Raw genomic sequence first — 16,683 nt, forward strand, 5'->3', positions numbered from 1 at the left:
TTGGAAAAGGCCTTGATGATTACCCATAGAGGAACTGACACTCTCCTCTATACACCCTTTGCAGTTATCTTGCCTTTATGACTTGACATCTCTGTGGTGTGCAAAGAGACCAACCTCTACTACCAAAACTCCCAATAGGTATACCCTTGGAGTCAGGGGACCAGAAAAGCTCTTCCAAACACCTTGAGAGGCAATCACTGAGTTGAATGTGCAGCACAGCTCCCTCCTTCCATGCAAGGGCTGCCCCTTGTCCCAAGGTATGGCTGCAGAAGTCATGATTATGTCAGTGGTTTATTTATTTACCTGGAATGGGTTGGGAGCAGATGCAGACGGACTGGGTTGGTTGGTTTACTGACCTTAACATGTATCCTGGTGCTACTCTCTATTTGAATAGTCACTAGACAGAAACTGTCATGGTTATCACCTTTGGCATGTCAGGTGCACAGACATCTTGCCACAGGTGAAAGTGTTCTTTCAATGCGTACAGGCGAGAGGGTTTTCAATATTCTGCATGTTCTTGCACATCACATATGAACTGACTGTTTAATCACATGGGAGAAGGCAAAGAAGAATAGAAGAACTCTTTTTTTTTTTTTCTGAGATCAGACTGCTGCTTGCTGTCTGCACCAACCAATTGCTTTGTACATCCTGAAAAAATTTCAACAAGCCGCTACAGCCCATGTGTCCGCTGTGCACCGGAGTGTCACAAGACGTGTTGCATGAGGATAACGGTGAAGACTGCTGTTGCAATGTTGATCGCCCCCAGCAGGCACCTCAACAGCAGGGAGGGATGAGGAGCAACCCCACCATGCCCATGCCGATGGGTCACTGGCTGATTGGCCAAGGGCAGAGGTAGCAGCATGAAGAAGCCCGGCTCCCACCTGCTATAAAACCAGGGTGTCTGGAGCAAAACAGTACTCCCTGGATGCACATAATTCCTGGTGAACCAAACCCATCATCAGGTAAGTAATTCCAGGGCCTCTTTCAGGAAAGATGCCATTCAGTCTCTCTGCAAATCCATCTTCCTGGAACCATCTAAATTGCAAACTGTTGGAAGAATCTGTGAATATAAACAAGAACTAGAGGAGGCTGGGAAAGAAAATAAACATTCATATGAGTATTGGAGCCCAGAGCGTTTGGAAGCTGGAGTTGGGGTTTCCTAACTGCAGGGGAGACTGGTAAGGTGCCTTGATGCTGGAGGAGACACCCAACGTCTTCTGTTCTGGGGGGAGCAGGGACTTTACGGGGCAAAGTTCAGGTAGCAAAATATATTTTCCATCTTTTCAGGCTTCAGTCAACTCAAAAGGTTGAATTGTGTTACTGTTTCTGGTCACCAAGAATTTCCTGCCTTCTTGCTCCTCCCCGGGGCTCGGCTGCATGGAGCGCTGGCAGTAAATGTGAGGCTGGGGAGTTTTCTTATTGCTGAGAAACCTGGGAATTAACGTGAGTTGAGGTGGTACAGTCCCTAACTGAGCCAGGATGACCTTCCTGAGCCTGGGGAAGCAGAGGTGATGGGGCAGGGTGGTTTCAGTGGCCAGCTGTGGACCACCTGAGGTGTATAGCACCAACTAGCCCTTCATATAGTGTGGCATCTCCAGGTGCAAACATTTCTCTGACTTCCAGAGCCTGGATCTTTTATTGACCTAACTATTGGAATTGCACTGACTATTGACACAAGCATCTCCTGATGTGTAAACCATCTCTGCTTTGGCATTTGATTAAGAAGAGACAGAAGTGAGAGAACAAATGCACTAGTGGTACTTCTGACCTGCTGACTGTGCTAGAAAGTGTATCTCGTGTTACCCCTTGATTCTGTATCGCAGGAAAATTATTTAATTCTGCTCAGGAGACAAACATGCCCTGTGAAAGTCCTGAGGGACTATAAATATTAAAAGTAATTTTTCTTTCCTTATAATCTGAGTTTCAGTAGATGCTGTCCTGAATAAAATGGCAACAATTAAACATGAGTCTTCTAGTCTGTGTTTTGGGGAAAATACCAGGAAGAACTGCGAGGAATCATTGAATCATAGAATAGGTTGGAAGGGACCTTAAAGATCATCTAATTCCAAGCCCCCTGCCATGGGCAGGGACGCCTTCCACTAGACCTGATTGCTCAAAGACAGTGAAAAACACTCTAGTTTGTCCAACAGGCTGGTACTTCCCCAAATGCTTCAAGAATATCCATGAACTTGTAATGCTGAGTCTTTATTACCTCCTTTTGTTAGTGATGGTGGTTCTGCCGTTTGGCATGCCATGTGTGCCCAGCCTTCTCCATGCCCTTTCTTTGTTGCCTTTTTGTCTCCCCTCTGCAGCTCCGTGAAGACCTGGGACAGGCGCAAACCATGCGGATCCTGTACCTGCTCTTCCCCTTCATCCTCCTCTTGGTCCAGGGTGCTGCAGGTGAGAAGAGGGCAGTTGGGGTGAGGTGTGAACCCCCACGAGTGGGGTTCTTCATGTTCTGGGAAGTGATTTGCCAGAGATGGGTAACGATTAGGAGGTGTTGGTTCTGATGAACGGCTGGGCTTTTGGGTTTGATGCTTTGTGCACATGGTTGGCTGAGATCCATGGGCAGTATCAGCCCCTCTAGACCCACACACGATTTTTATAGGTATCCCATACTCATGTTCTTTAACTTTTGCTCTGTGCAGGATCCTCCTTGGTTCCAGGAAACAAGCAGCAATGTCATCGAGAAAAGGGCTTCTGTGGATTTCTGAACTGCCCTTTCCCCTTTGGCATCTCAGGGAAATGTTCAAGATTTTTCTTTTGCTGCAAAAAGTAAGCTTTGGGATTGGAGATGAAGTTGGGCTGCGACTGTGATAGCAGAAATAGCTGCTGTTGTGTTTAAGCCCCAAGCCTCGCTACTGGCTTTGTGCTATACATGCTCCAGGGCAGAAACCAGGGGAGGTGGAAGGATCTAGGAAAGGAGAAGGTGCCCTGTGAGGGGCAGGTGGAGCCATAAGTCAGACAGCACCTTCCCCGTTCCCCTCAGCTCCATGGGGCTGCCTGACCTGGGGGCTTTCAGAAATCCTTCCCCGGGCTAGAAAAGAATGAAGGCTGTCCTGTAGGTAGTGTGAAGCTGAGGAACCACTCCCTCCTCTGCAAATCCTTGGAAACAAGGTTGCAAACAAGCCATCTGCAATACAAACTGATTATCTGCATTGGGATTAGTCTTAATATGTCATTGCCATTGTTATCCAGGAGAAGTGATATGCACAGGGAGATAAAAAAAGAAGGGAAACAGAATAAAAGCAGATGACTTCAAAGCGTGCTTTCTTTCTGCAGACTATTCGGTTGAACAGCTGGACTTTCAAAGCAGGATGTCCCCCTCGCTTCTCGCTCCTGGAAACAGCTCCTGACATCCTCTCCCCTTCCCGCCCCTGCAGTCTCCCCGTGCAGTGCCCGTGGGAGTGGAAGCACTGCTCCTGCTGGGTGCGAGGGCACCCGTGTGCTGGAGACATCCTGCCCCAGGCCTGCTGCCGTTTGGCCAAAGGCTGCTTTTCCCTGCTCGAATAAAGGCGTGCAGTTTGGCATTGCAGCTGGTGGGAAGCGTGCGCGTGTCCTTGTGCCAGAGGGTGCCCAGGGGTGCTGTTCCCCACCAGCACCGTGGGGATGCCGGGGCTGGCAGTCCCTGTGGGGCCAGGCTGTTTGCTGCGGGTGAGGAAGGCGCTGTGTGGGTGCTGCCTGCTGGGGAGGGTGAGCACGGGCATCCCTTATCCCAGGCAGCCACAAGTGCCAGCAGCGTGAAGAGGGCTGTGCCTTGCTGGGCACGGCCAGGGCTGCCCATCCGACCCCATCTGTTGGCCCTACAGGTCTCACCACACAGCGGGATGGGACCCACATCTCCCTCATCAGCTGCCAGCCCCACAGAACCCAGCCTTCTCTCAGCCCCACATCCCTTCTGGAGGGGTCTGATCCCCCAGGCAGCACACAAGGAGTCCTTTATAGTTCTTGGAGGGAATATCATACAATCCTAGAATGGCTCAGGTTGGAAGGGATCTTAAAGATCACCCAGTTCCAACCCCCTGCCATCAGCAGGGATGCCACCCACTAGATCAGGTTGCTCACAGCCTCATCCAACCTGGCCTTGAACACCTCCAGGGATGGGGCATCCACAACCTCTCTGGGCAACCTGTTCTGGTGCCTCACCATCCTCTGAGTGAAGGATTTCCTCCTCACCTCTAATGTAAATCTCCCCTCAAGCAAGGGCCAAGGCAAAGGGCTCGAGCTTAAAAGAAGTCCTCCAATGATGTTTGGGAGGGTCCTGCTTATCACAGCTGTTTCTCATGCAGCACTGTGATTCAACGCCATGTAGCAGCTCCACGTGAATCCTGGCTTTGAAAACAGGCAGCTGAACCTCGTAAAGGGGTGGGATGAGCACATACCATTCCCTGTGTCTCTCCTGAGATGGCAACCCTGTACCTGGGGGCCCCAGGGCTTGGCACTTTCCCTAGGAGGGACTTTCAGTCTTGTCAAGATGGGAAGGAAGTGCTTCTCTATGTTGTACTTGATGATATGTATGAGTCTGCTTTCCTACTGTATTCAAAAAGCAGACTTGTCTCAAGATAAAGGTTGAAGCTCAAAAAATCACCAAAAAGAAGTTTCTGCTCGAATTGAACTCTAGGGAAACCTTGACAGCTGGTGCCTGGCTGCCCACCAACTCCTCCTGCGTTGTGAAATAACCACGATTCTTGTCCTTCATGTTCATGGTGTGTGCTTTGTCCGCAGACCTAACCATGGAAGGTTACCTTGTGGAGCAGTGCTGCTCAAGAGAATATAAGCACTTTGGACAAGCTTATGTAGTTCAGGCAGAACTGCAGGGGGGAAGAAAGAAGTCAAGCCAAGAAGAAATATTTCGATACCAAATATGATGTGATCTGTGCAGTACGTACTGCTTGAACACCTACATTTCTAGTGCCATCTGATATTGCTCTTGGACTCCGTGTGCTGTTGTAGAAGAGTGAAGGTCTCTTGCAAGTCCTGTCCGTTGCACACCTGTAATTCTAAATGTTGTAAGTAAGGTTTAAGGATCTTATCTGTGCGGTGTGTTAACTGCGTTGAACGCTCTTTAGTGTAGGAAGTTGTAGCAGAAACAGCAAGCTAGATGTTGCTTTTTCATATTGTATTTGGTCTAATAATGAATACAGCATAATTATCCTGCTTATCTGCTGGTTAAATAGTAAAAACTGTTTTTTTATAAGATAATTCTTTTCCACTGTTGCATTTCTCAGCACCTGTTATGGTGACTACTGAAATCACCCTGATGCTTTCAGACAGTTTCACAGCTTTGTTTCTGTTCTGGTGTCTTTTTTTCCCCATTAATACAGAGCACTGGGCTTGCTTTCATCCACAGCAGCGTGGCCATCAGGGCAAGGGAGGGGATTTTCCCCCTCTCCTCTGCTCCGTTTTGTTTGTTTGTTTGTTTGTTTTTTGGGGGGGGGGGGTTATTGCAAGACAAAGAGAATTTTTTGCTTCTTTTCATTTCCCATACGTGCTTCCTAGCACGTGTTACAAGGCCAATGGGGGGAAAAGGAGAAAGGAATCCTTGTCCTATTTAAGGGTTGCCCTAGTCACCATGCTACCCGAATTTGGCATGACAGTCCCTGCCTTTGGCTACGATACGGAAATGATGGGAAAAAAAATCAGGATATGAATTTTTATATCACTACATAAGAAATTGTGCTACAGAGGATTAGAAGTCAGATGGGACACCTGAGGATAAGATTGTTCCCACCTAAGAAGTGCAAAGAAAGTCACGGGACGTATAAGTGCTGTGTTTTTGGCGCACAAACAAAATCACCTCCTGAGCAGCGTTTCAGAAGTGTATGTATCCCAGTTAAGAACTGGAGGCAGTGTGTCATGGGGTGGCAGAGGAACTAATGAAGAGAGACAGGCATAAGCTATAATTCTCCAGCTATTGGCTTTTATGCATCTTCTCAGAGGGACAGGTGAAAAATAAAAGGCAAAACTTGCACCTTTTGCTGTGAAACTGCAGGACAAACAACTTCTGGAGAGCAAAGAAGTGGCTGAACCTGTTGCACTGTTAAAAAAAAAAAAATAAGGAAATAGGCCTACATCTTTCCAGGGATGCTCATAGGCAGCTTCCAGCAGCCACAGCATTGAGTCCCACGTGCTGATGTTTTAACAGATTGTGGGTATCTCTTTTTTCAGTTATTTCTATTCCTCTTTCCCAAAAGAAAATAAAGGGTTTCTGCATATCTTTGTTCGTTTGTTTGTTTTGCTTTTTCTGTTTGTTTTGAAGAATTTTGGCATCTGAGTACCTTCCCACAAAGGGAAGCTGAGTTCTTCCAGCCAGTAAGGTATTCAGTCCATGTCTATCTATCCCTTGACAGCTACATATCTCAGAAAAACCCAAATTAAGGAGCGGTTGGCACACTGTAAATTGATAACCTTTGGAGTTTACGTATCAAACCCCAGGTACAGTCGTCACCCTTAGCCCATGCAATGGACACCCACGTTTCAGCAATGTGAATGCTACGCAATGGCAATTTATTCAAAAGGAGGGAAGGCAATGCAGAATACCTTTGGATTTACTCTATATCATAAAGCTTTTTGCATTAAAAACAAGAGGTGCTTAAGACTTTGTTGTAGCAGGATCCAGTGGTTGTAGCAGGAAGGGGATTCAAAGAAAGTTCCTGGAAGAAATTTTCGTAGCTCTTGAATGGACAGTCCACGAAGTTTTTATACATCCCATGGCCTGCACAAAGAGAAAAAAGAAATGTATTTGCATTCCTTCCCTACTTACTCGCAGTCCATGCATATTTTCCTCCTGGGTATATACATTCCCAAATACCTAATGTCAGGTGCAAGTCAGGCTGGGGCAGCCTTGTGCACTCACGCCTGTGAGTGGGAAGGGTGCTTTCCGATTGCCCCAGGAAAAGCAGGGAATTAAATTGCTGTTCCTTGATATTGGGGTGAGTGTGTTCATTCCCGAGTGAAAATAGAATAGGTTATCTTTGGTATGAGAGTTTCTTTTTATGACATAGTTGCATTTTTTTTTTTACACACATCCGATAACACTCAGATCTCTGTTCACCCTGCAGTCAAAACTGAATTCCCATTTGTTCCCCACACACCACAGCAACCCAGCTCTGAAAATATTAAACTCTGATGTTTTGCTCCATCAGAGGAGTTCTAAAGTGGTCAAAGAGACCTGGGGCAGCACATGCCTGACATCTCTGACTATACTTTGCCCTTCTTGCTGAGGCACATCATGGAGCACATCTCAGGAGAAAGAGCACCCCGGAGCTCTGCTAGCAACCTACTTCAAGACCAGACTGTCCTCATGACATATTATTTTTTTTCTTATGTCCAGTCTGAACATTCAAAAATTCACTTTGGGGTTAAGGACATAGGCAATATATTTGTCTGCTATGGATGAACCTCAGTGAATGGCAAACTCACGATTTGCAGCAGGAGCGGAACCCAAAGCAGCTTCCAACTCTGACCAGGTGGATGGGACATCTTCCGAAGTGGCAGGACCCTTTCCTACAGAGAAACATGTCCCGCTGGGGCGAAGACAATCCTGCAACAAGAAGAACAAAGTTACTTCCCTCCGATTCTGCAGGGCAGGGTGAATGCAGTCTCAGTGCCAGCAGGATTTCCCATTCGTTGAGCTGCCTTCACCAATAACTGTTCTTAAAGTCTGTTGCTGTTGCCCAGATTTGGCCACATGGAAAGGACAGGTAAGAGCAGAGCTCACAAAGCAGATTTACAAATCCTTCCCTGCGTTATCCTCCCACGTATCGATTTTTACATGGACTCTTCTGCATTCCAGTGTGTCCTGGTTTCAGTTAGGACAGAGTTAATTTTCCTCCTAGTAGCTGGTAGGGTGCTATGTTTTGGATTAGGATGAGAAGAGCGCTGATAACATGCTGATGTTTTAATTGTTGCAGAGCAGTGTTTACACCAGGCCAAGGACTTTTCAGCTTCTCGCTCTGTCCTGCCAGCGGGCAGGCTGGGGGTGCAGCAGGAGCTGGGAGGGGACAGACCCAGGACAGCTGACCCAAACTGGCCAAAGGGGTATTCCATACCATCTGACGTCCTGCTAAACAATATATAGGGGTGGGGAGGCTGGCTGCTCGGGGGTAGGCTGGGCATCGGTCAGCGGGTGGTGAGCAATTGCATTGTGCATCATTTGTTTGTACACATTATTATTATTAGTACTATTATTATTGTTATTATTATTTTCCTGTCTTAATAAACTGTCTTTATCTCAACTCACAGGCTTCACTTTCCCGTTTCTCTCCCCCATCCCAGAGAGGGAGGGGGGAGGGTGAGCGAACGGCTGTGTGGTGGTTAGCTGCCGGCCAGGTTCAACCACAACACGGGGACAGCATTTTCAGGGAGAAGGTCAGACTGATAAATGCCTATGTGGCATTGCTGAACACTTAGGGGTAGGACTCCCAAAGTCCCAGCCCTGTATCTTGGTCATGGAGGCAGAATATCTAGCATTAAAGCACAGGTTAGGAAAGATACAGACCTCCTGGCTCCTTGTCCTTTACCTTATGGAACAGAGACATGCCTCAGAGGCTTCACTACTGGTTCCTATCCAAAAATAGTTGGCCAATCTTCATTTTTGCCCACATGTGCACCACTTTGTTGTTTGAAAACCATGGCCAGCACAGGCAGAGTCTCGGGTGTCTAACTCCAGAACATTTAGCATCAACATTTTAGGAAGACACCAACGAAGAGGATTTTTTTTTTTTTTTTCAGCAGTCATTATTTCCCCAACTTTGAAAGAGTTTTCACAGGAGACGTGGACAGCACAGGCACCAAGCTGAGTATTTGATTAACTCCTGTTTGGTTTCTATTCATTTTAACTAATAGTGCTTAAAATGCGCCAGGGAGCTTGCTTCGGGTGCACAAAAATCCCTTCCTAGCATCCTTTCGTTTCTTTTCATCTTACCTGGAGAAACCTGGAGCGCCAGGAAGAGGAGAGAAAAGAGCAGGTAAAGGATCCTCATGGCTGCAGGTCTGCTGAGCCACTACAGGGAAGAAGACCAAGAAAGGTGTGACAGACAGCCCTCAAACTTACTGTCTTCTGAACTGTACAAACATTGTATTAATCAAAATGGCACTTATATTACTTTTTGTTCAAACTTTCAATAAACCCAGTAATGCCTGTGTGGCCTCATGACTGCTGTGTGAGCATTTCTGGGAAAAGGAAAGACATATGGGGCAACATGCTTTCGGGATATGTGATTATTAAATTATTTTAGCTCAGATTTCCTCTCACATTTTGCAAATAGCCCTTAGCCAAAATGCAGACATGACCTTAGGTTTGGTTAAATGTTTTATCTAATAAATAAACAACACTAAGCAGAAAGAGGTGATCCTACAGACAAGCTTACAAACTACAAGAAGAAACGTTCATTTTGCAACTTTAAAACTTATCAAGAAATAGCAGCTAAAAGCTACTTGCTCAAATTCATCAGTTTTATTCTAGAATGATTGAAATTTTAAAAAACAAACGTGCAATGACTTCATTAAAGCAGTCAATGATTAATGCGACTAATGTTTGTAAAATGGGATAAGTTAGCCTAGAGGGGGCTTCTGGATAGAAAGGAGGTATTTAATCATATATCTTGACATTCTGATCCATCACAAATTATTTTCTCTTAAGCAATGCAGGGAAACGAGGTTGTGATGGAATACTGTATTTCTGCAAATAGAACGGCAGAGAGTAGCCCAAAGGGGATTTGCAATTAGTATCAGAAGTCCGCTCCAAATTCTACATATTTGAAAGTATCAGGGGAAATAAATAAACAAAGTTAACTTAATTCTGAAAATTAAATAAAGTTCTTAACATAGATACCGAATATATTCTGGTTTCTGCCTAAGAAGCCAGCAGCTTCTCTGGACCACAGACCTCTTTAAAACAACCTGACCCAGACCCATTTTTTCCTAGGAGTTAATAAGCAGAGTATCTTTATCAAAGCCTACTACGCATTAGCTCTTATTTGAACTGCTTACTCAACCTGTGTAACTGTGTAGATTAACATTTTTAGTAACATAAAAATTTAGGTTAATAATGCAGAGGTTTTTTTGTTTGTAAAAAAAAAAAAAAAGAGAAAAAAAAAAGAAAAAAAATACGTAACAGGAGAAGATATTAAAAGAAAGACTGAAAAGAACCGAGAAGTTACCAGGTACTAGATGAGCCCAAAGGTCAGACGAACTCTTCTTGGTCCCTTCCTTCCACGGGGCTTTAGTTGTGAGATGAAAGCGTCTTTTATAACATCTTTGCTATGGGTAGTGACGATTGCTTTCTCTTTTCACCAAGTATACATTGAGCCAATCAAAACGGGACTCATCTTTTTGGTGACTTCTAATCCAACCAGAATCGAGTTGCTTCTCACTTCCCAGTCAAAAAGCAGAGTTTGCCTCAGCCTACTGAAGATTTGCTCCTGGAAAATCCCAGGTTCTCCATGCAATACCTCTTGTGACACTCCGGTTTGTGTAAGATGCGTTAAACCACAGGGGTATGTGTCAAACATCTTGGGACATATGTCGAACCATTCCTGGTTGGGAGCAACAGAAGGCACTGCAATACAGAGCGTCTGTGTGCTCTCCCCGTTAGTTTATTTTCTGTTCCATGAATGCAGAATATAAGAACATAGAGCCTTTGGGAATAGTCTAGCTACAATCACATGCAATAACCAAAATGCGTCTTGGATTTGTATAGTGCTTAATTGCGTTTATTCTTTTGTTTCCACATCTTCATTTATATATTTTTTTCAGTTCCTAACATCTGTCTTGCCTGTTTGTTCATAGGTAAACACTGACGTTCCTAGAGAAGCACCCACAATGAAATTTTCAATTGCATTAGCATAGTTTTGAAGTAATACCCTCGTGGTCTTCATGCTGATTCAGGTTGCGCAGGGGTTTTCATGCATGCAAACTATATTCCCTAGGAGGAAAGTGAACAAGACGTTTTACTTTAAAGGTGCTCCAAAGGTGCTCTGAAGGTATTGCAGTGCCTAGTGTGGGCTATACCACCACCAGGTCCTGTAGTGTGCATCCAATATTTCTTTCTCTTTTAAACCTGGAGAATTTGTACATGAGGATCAGCAATATGAGGAGAGGCTGAGGGACCCATCTTTGTTCAGCTTGGAGAAAAAGATAGTTAAAGGGGAATCTAATTACTGTTCATAATCACCCAATAGTAGCCATAACGAAGATGGAGCCACACTCCTGTCTGAGGCTCACAGTGATGAGAGGTAACAAACAGAAACTTTAGCTGGGGAAATTCCAATTAGATGTAAAGTTAAAAACCTCTCACAATGAGGGTTGTCAAACACTTGAACAGGGTCCCAGCAAATTTGTAGTATCTTGATACCTGTGGATATTCAAACTCAGTAGACAAGGCCATAAGCAATCCCGTCTATCTTTGAAATTGGCTCTATTCTGAAGGCACAGCTGTGCCTCCAAACACCCACTCAACTTTACTTGGCTTTATGGCTCTATTTAAAAGCAAAATCCAATCCAAACTCAATCTGTAAATCCATACAACAAAGATTTGAGGAGCATCAGCAGTCTCTAAGGTCTGTGGATCGTTTCTTATTTACTAAACTTCCATCGCACCAAGTCACTTGTTAAGTTTGGTGTACCCAGCAGCTATCCAAAGACACCAATACTGAATATTCTTTCATATCATATTTTAATTTACACCTCCCTTCAGTCAACAAAGCATTGTTTATGTATCATTTTAATATAACACTCAAATTATATCATAATAGGTTATGATGCATTTGCTATTTTCAATGACAGGTGTATTTAACAGACCAAAATCCATCTTCAAATGGCACCATGGCTCAGAGATCATTTATTCTCAAAACTAAACTGAAATATTTAATTTCTTATTGAGTCCTCAATTTAGTTATTAGTATGGTAATTTTTTTAATACTTTGATATCAATTTCATAAGTGTACATACATATACATATGTGCATACATGCACAGGCACACACAGAGAGAGAGATATATAGAGACACATATGAAAATATGCCTACAAATGATTTCCCTGAAATTCATATCCTGATATGAATGAGGTAGCTTTTTATTTTCTACATATTTTTGAAAATGAACAGGTTTCTTTGCAGTATAAAAAACTGATAGTTCAATTCCTGGTGTGTCTATGAACTTCTGACCATAAAGCAAGAAAATGGAGGGAAAGAAAATGGCATAACATGCAGTTGCTTCACAACTTGCCAAGAGTTTGTGGTTAGCTTGCCTACCAACTGTAATTGTTACTCAACCTGAGGCAGTTAGGAGCAAAATGAAGGGATAATTCCAAACTTTGCTCCTAATAGTTTTCTGGTCAAAAAAAAAAAAAAAAAAAGTAGAAAATATTAAGAAGGTCTTTTATAGTATCATTTTCATTGAATTATTTAATTATTAATAAATTATTTAATAAAATTACTATTAAAGATATCAAATTATTTAATAAATCTCTTATTTAAAATGCTACTACACCAATACCTGACTGCTGTTCCACCCCTCACCTCCAGAGGACAGTTTGTTCATTGCAATGAAGGCTTCAGGCATCTCCAGGTCATTGTATTCAGACACAGCCAGGACACTGTTCCTCATTTGTGTGACAATGGCACCCCTTAACCTCCTTCATGTGTGTTGAACTGAATTCTTGCCATAAGGCATAACCATTGCATAGGAGGCGAATGCATTTTAATGCAATTGTGGAGTGTACAGTATAAAGAAATTCAGATTCCTCTAGATTCACTGCAAAAGCTGTTACCAGCTGTTGTACTACCAAAGTAAATCCACCCGAAGCAGGATAGCTGGTATTTAGGTGGTGTTCTATATTTGTAAGTGCATCTGTAATGGATGTACTTCGTGAAAGCTAACAGACAAAGCTTCAAGACAAGTTTAGATCATCTCAATTAGTAACAAATATATATACGTGGTTATACACTTTGATCAGTGTACTAAAACTATCTAACCAAGGTGATGAATTTAATGATCATGTAGTAATCTTGATTAACCAAGGAGAAATCATAATATGAGGTTAAAATCTCCATGGACAGATCCCACTCCATCTTCTCTTTGATTTGACAGCTAAAGGTATCAAGCTAGGAGCAGAGTCCAGCCCTTTGGTGCTGCTGTGCCAGCAGTAAGGTCCACACAGTGGGAATGTGTTTGCTGGTGTCCTTGTCCCCTCTTTGTGCCTCTTTTCTAATTGGTCCTGTCAGGGGTCCAATGTCATCCAAAATATTGCTGTATTTCACTTTCATGAGGTCCCCTCAGGAGCGAAATGTCTCAAATGCCTCCAGGCCCACTGAAGGAAGTGGCTGGAGATACCTTGGCATTTTCTACACTGCTAGGCAACGATGACAGAGAAAAAGAGACAGAAAGCATGAAATCTGTCTCTGACATCTCAGTCCAAAATAGTAAAATGCCTTGGAAAAGCAGCTTTGAAGCTACAGGAACATGTACCTGTTGTACAATAGCACCCATCACAGAGAGAAACTACGTTTCATTCCTGACCATGGTCACTGCAAGAGTCTTCCAGGAACGTGGCCATTGAGGATCAAATGACCTCCCTTTTCCCTGGGGTTGCAGCAGGACACAAGTGTTAGATCATAGAATCATAGAATCGTTTACGTTGGAAAAGACCCTAAATACCTCCAAGTCCAACCATCACCTAACACCACCAGGTCCACCGCTAAAGCATGTTCCTAAGTGCTACATCCCCATATCTCTTAAATACCTCCAGGGATGGGGACACCACCACTTTCCTGGGAAGCCTGTTCCAATGCCTAAACTCTCTCTTCTGTGAAGAATTTCTTCCTGATATCTAATCCAAACCTCCCCTGGCACAATTTGAGGCAGATTTCCTCATGCCCTTGTCACCCACCTCGCTACAGCCTCCTTTCATGTAATTGTAGAGAATGATGTTTCCCCTCAGCCTCTTTTTCTCCAGACTCTACAAGCCACCAGCCCACCTGTGTGTTACTGCTTATGGTGAGAGTATTCCTAGGAAAAATCCCCTCCTTCCCCACCAAACACAGCCAAAGTTCAACCATATGAATGCCATCAGAAGTAATTTTATTAAAGGGAGGAAAGAAATGGTTTCTGTGGTGAGGCCTGGTCCAAATTTATGTTTTCACAGATGCTGTTGTTTGCTTCAGTGCAAAGGAAACTTGTGAGAGCAAGATCTGTTGCCACCAGGAGTGATGGGGTCAGGGTGATTGAGAGGCCACTAGGTAGATGCAGAAAGGATTTCCAAGGAGAATCCAGGGAGTCATCAGTGCCTCCACCCCCTGCATGGTGAAAAAGAGACACTCTCAGCTTACACACCAGGAGGTTTTCTGCAGTGATGTTATTCTGGGGGGATCTCTCTGCTTTATGTCACGGCACCACAAGATAAGCTGCCATGGAACGTGAATGCCCCCTGAGGACCCTCCGTGCCAGCAAAGCTGGTGCTGGGGAAGTGAGAGAAGATGTTGTCAGCAGCTGTGCCTCTCAGATATTACTCAGGAGAAAATACCAAGAGGATCTCAGTCACTGCTGAGGTGATGCCTTGCACTTTCACATACCTCGCACAGCAGGAACCTCCATTACGACACGTTCCAACCCAGTAATATGGCCGCCGACATATCCCCGGAAAGCAGATTCCATTTTGGAGTACACAAGGGTCGACTGGCCTAGGGAAGACGTGCTGACCTGCACGGCGAAAAAAAAAGAATAGTTGTTTACCACATAAGTGAGCAGAAGTGGATGCACCTTCTCTCTCCTCTCTAATTCCTCTTCACATCTCAGAATCACAGAATCGCAGCATGGGGGCACCCCTGGGTGCCCCTTTCCCCCCCCCTACCCCTGTAGGGTGCCCAGCCCCATGTCCTGGCAGCTCTGGGAGCTCTCCAAGGAGGCCCCCCAGGTCCATTTCTGCAGAGCTGCTTTCTATCTGGGTGCCCTTGACCTGTCCTGGTGCTGGGCCTGTTCCTCCCCAGGACTTTGGGCTTCTCCTTGGTGAACCTCTTGACACTCCTGTAGGCCCACCTCTCCAGCCTGCCATGGTCACAGCTTACCTGCCACTCCTTGGAGCACCATGAAGAGGACAGCCAGGAGCTGGTAAAGGATCCTCATGGCCACTGCTGAGCTGTGAAGTCCTTATCTGCAAGGAACAGAGACTACAAGACCAAAATTCACCGCATGGCTGCTCCCTCCTGACTGGGGGAGTGCTTAAAACATGCCCTGAATGACGAAACCCAGAGGCTTATAAAATACAGTGAACTTGAATGAAGAATGCTGTGGAAACTGCATCCTTGGAGATATCCAAAACCTCCCTAAATGCACCTCTGACCCAACCTAACCACATCTTCTTTGAGCAGGGATTCAGACTAGAAGTCCCCACAGTTCCTTTCAACTTAAATTGTCCTGGTCTTCTTGCATTGAAAAATGATATTCCAGACCTGCACGACACAGGACAGATTACTCTGAAACCAACACACACCCATGAATTTTACTTTCAACCCTACTGTAGTTCACAAAGTGTTCAGGGACTAAGTCTACTACCATCATCCTTCTGAAAGTCAGAAAAGGACTTATTTATCTCTTGAACTCAGCCAAAATGGGACTGAAATTTGGGCAAGTTACGTAGCTCAAAAGGCAATCTCTGATGCCTACAGTGGATGTTTCTGGGTCTATCTCCACTCCCTTTGGAGGTCAGCAAAGACAGCTTCCTCCTGCAGTCCCTGCAAGCCACCCGTGGTTCTGCAGGACATGCACACATCGCCACGCTCACTGCAGTAATGAGACGGGAGGGGTTAACGAGTGCTGAATACTCGTTGGATTGAAGAGGAATGAAAGCAAAAGAAGTGGAAAAGGGGAAGGAGGTGAGGGTGCGTGTCCAAGACAAGGCACGGGAGGAGGTATCAGCAGAGGAGGTGCAGGATCACTCACCACTGCCTTCTGTCTCTCTTCTCCAGCAGATGCCCCAGACCCAAACATGCCTCTTTATATAAAATTTGGGGTTGCTGGCAGAGCAGTCATGGGCCAATGAATGAAGCCTTTCCCAGCTAGCTTTGTTCAGCACTTTGGTGTCTTCCAATGAGACAGGAGGCTCCGTTTTGGAACTGCTTTGACCACAAATCCCCCGATCTTGGTGCAATCCATCTTACAGCATTTCACTTTTTGTAAGAGACGTTAGGCCACAGGGTTATGTGAAATACCTGGGAACATGCAATGACTGCCTCCTAGGTCCTGCAGGGTCTTTGTTCTGCCTTCAGCGTGCAGCTTAATTGTCTAGCTTGCAACAGCAGCATGGCCATTGTGTGCCTCCGTAACATTTTGTCCTTTACGTCTATCCTGGTTTTCTTTTGTCCATGTCAATAAAAGAATGAGCACTGCTTTCTTTTCGGCTTCTTAACTGCATAGTTAATAGTTTACTGCATAGTAGTATATGAAATTTTAACCTAAATGCATACAACTTTTCATACAAAATCATAATGGATCACATTTCCATTTCTACTGCTGCTTCTTAGAGTTACTCTTGATTTTTTTTTTCTGCTGTTTCAGTGTCCTTCCTAATACAAACTTCCACTTAATCTTTCTCAGGCTGCCCAGACTCTGGCAGGATAACCAGCATACCTGCCAGCCTCGTATTTATTTCTCAGGTTATCTGGTCCTTGTTTCTTTGGGACCTTCC

At 44.7% G+C, this 16,683-nt stretch overlaps 2 protein-coding genes and 1 long non-coding RNA gene across 3 annotated transcripts; 1 reads left to right on the top strand and 2 right to left on the bottom strand.

The window, feature by feature from the left end:
• The first annotated feature begins 834 nt into the window (after nucleotides 1-834).
• Nucleotides 835-3,535, top strand: LOC308192455. Its single transcript, XR_013948822.1, has 4 exons — nucleotides 835-962; nucleotides 2,313-2,400; nucleotides 2,649-2,775; nucleotides 3,283-3,535. It is a non-coding gene; the product is annotated as an uncharacterized lncRNA (long non-coding RNA).
• A 2,951-nt stretch (nucleotides 3,536-6,486) lies between these two features.
• Nucleotides 6,487-10,304, bottom strand: LOC308192454 (antimicrobial peptide THP2). Its single transcript, XM_080586042.1, has 4 exons — nucleotides 10,164-10,304; nucleotides 8,927-9,005; nucleotides 7,423-7,543; nucleotides 6,487-6,715 (listed from the first exon to the last, which is right to left on the bottom strand). The coding sequence occupies exons 2-4, from the start codon at nucleotides 8,982-8,984 to the stop codon at nucleotides 6,700-6,702; spliced, it is 195 nt and encodes a 64-aa protein (XP_080442168.1). The 5' UTR covers nucleotides 8,985-9,005; nucleotides 10,164-10,304; the 3' UTR covers nucleotides 6,487-6,699.
• Nucleotides 10,305-14,156: 3,852 nt separating this feature from the next.
• On the bottom strand, nucleotides 14,157-15,978 carry LOC308193255 (gallinacin-7-like). Its single transcript, XM_080587740.1, has 4 exons — nucleotides 15,939-15,978; nucleotides 15,065-15,166; nucleotides 14,573-14,699; nucleotides 14,157-14,296 (listed from the first exon to the last, which is right to left on the bottom strand). Exons 2-4 carry the CDS (start codon nucleotides 15,120-15,122, stop codon nucleotides 14,281-14,283), a joined length of 201 nt encoding a protein of 66 aa, XP_080443866.1. The 5' UTR covers nucleotides 15,123-15,166; nucleotides 15,939-15,978; the 3' UTR covers nucleotides 14,157-14,280.
• Between the last annotated feature and the right edge of the window lie 705 nt (nucleotides 15,979-16,683).

This window comes from Anser brachyrhynchus, assembly GCF_964034855.1.
Source record: "Anser brachyrhynchus genome assembly, chromosome: 3".
NCBI classification, from domain to species: domain Eukaryota; kingdom Metazoa; phylum Chordata; class Aves; order Anseriformes; family Anatidae; genus Anser; species Anser brachyrhynchus.

Coding starts and splice junctions, on each gene's coding strand:
- LOC308192454 (XM_080586042.1), bottom strand. CDS start 8,984: ATGAGGATCCTTTACCTGCTCTTTTCTCTCCTCTTCCTGGCGCTCCAG. Junction 7,544..8,926: donor GGCGCTCCAGGTTTCTCCAG/GTAAGATGAAAA, acceptor TTCTTGTTGCAG/GATTGTCTTCGCCCCAGCGG.
- LOC308193255 (XM_080587740.1), bottom strand. CDS start 15,122: ATGAGGATCCTTTACCAGCTCCTGGCTGTCCTCTTCATGGTGCTCCAA. Junction 14,700..15,064: donor GGTGCTCCAAGGAGTGGCAG/GTAAGCTGTGAC, acceptor TTCGCCGTGCAG/GTCAGCACGTCTTCCCTAGG.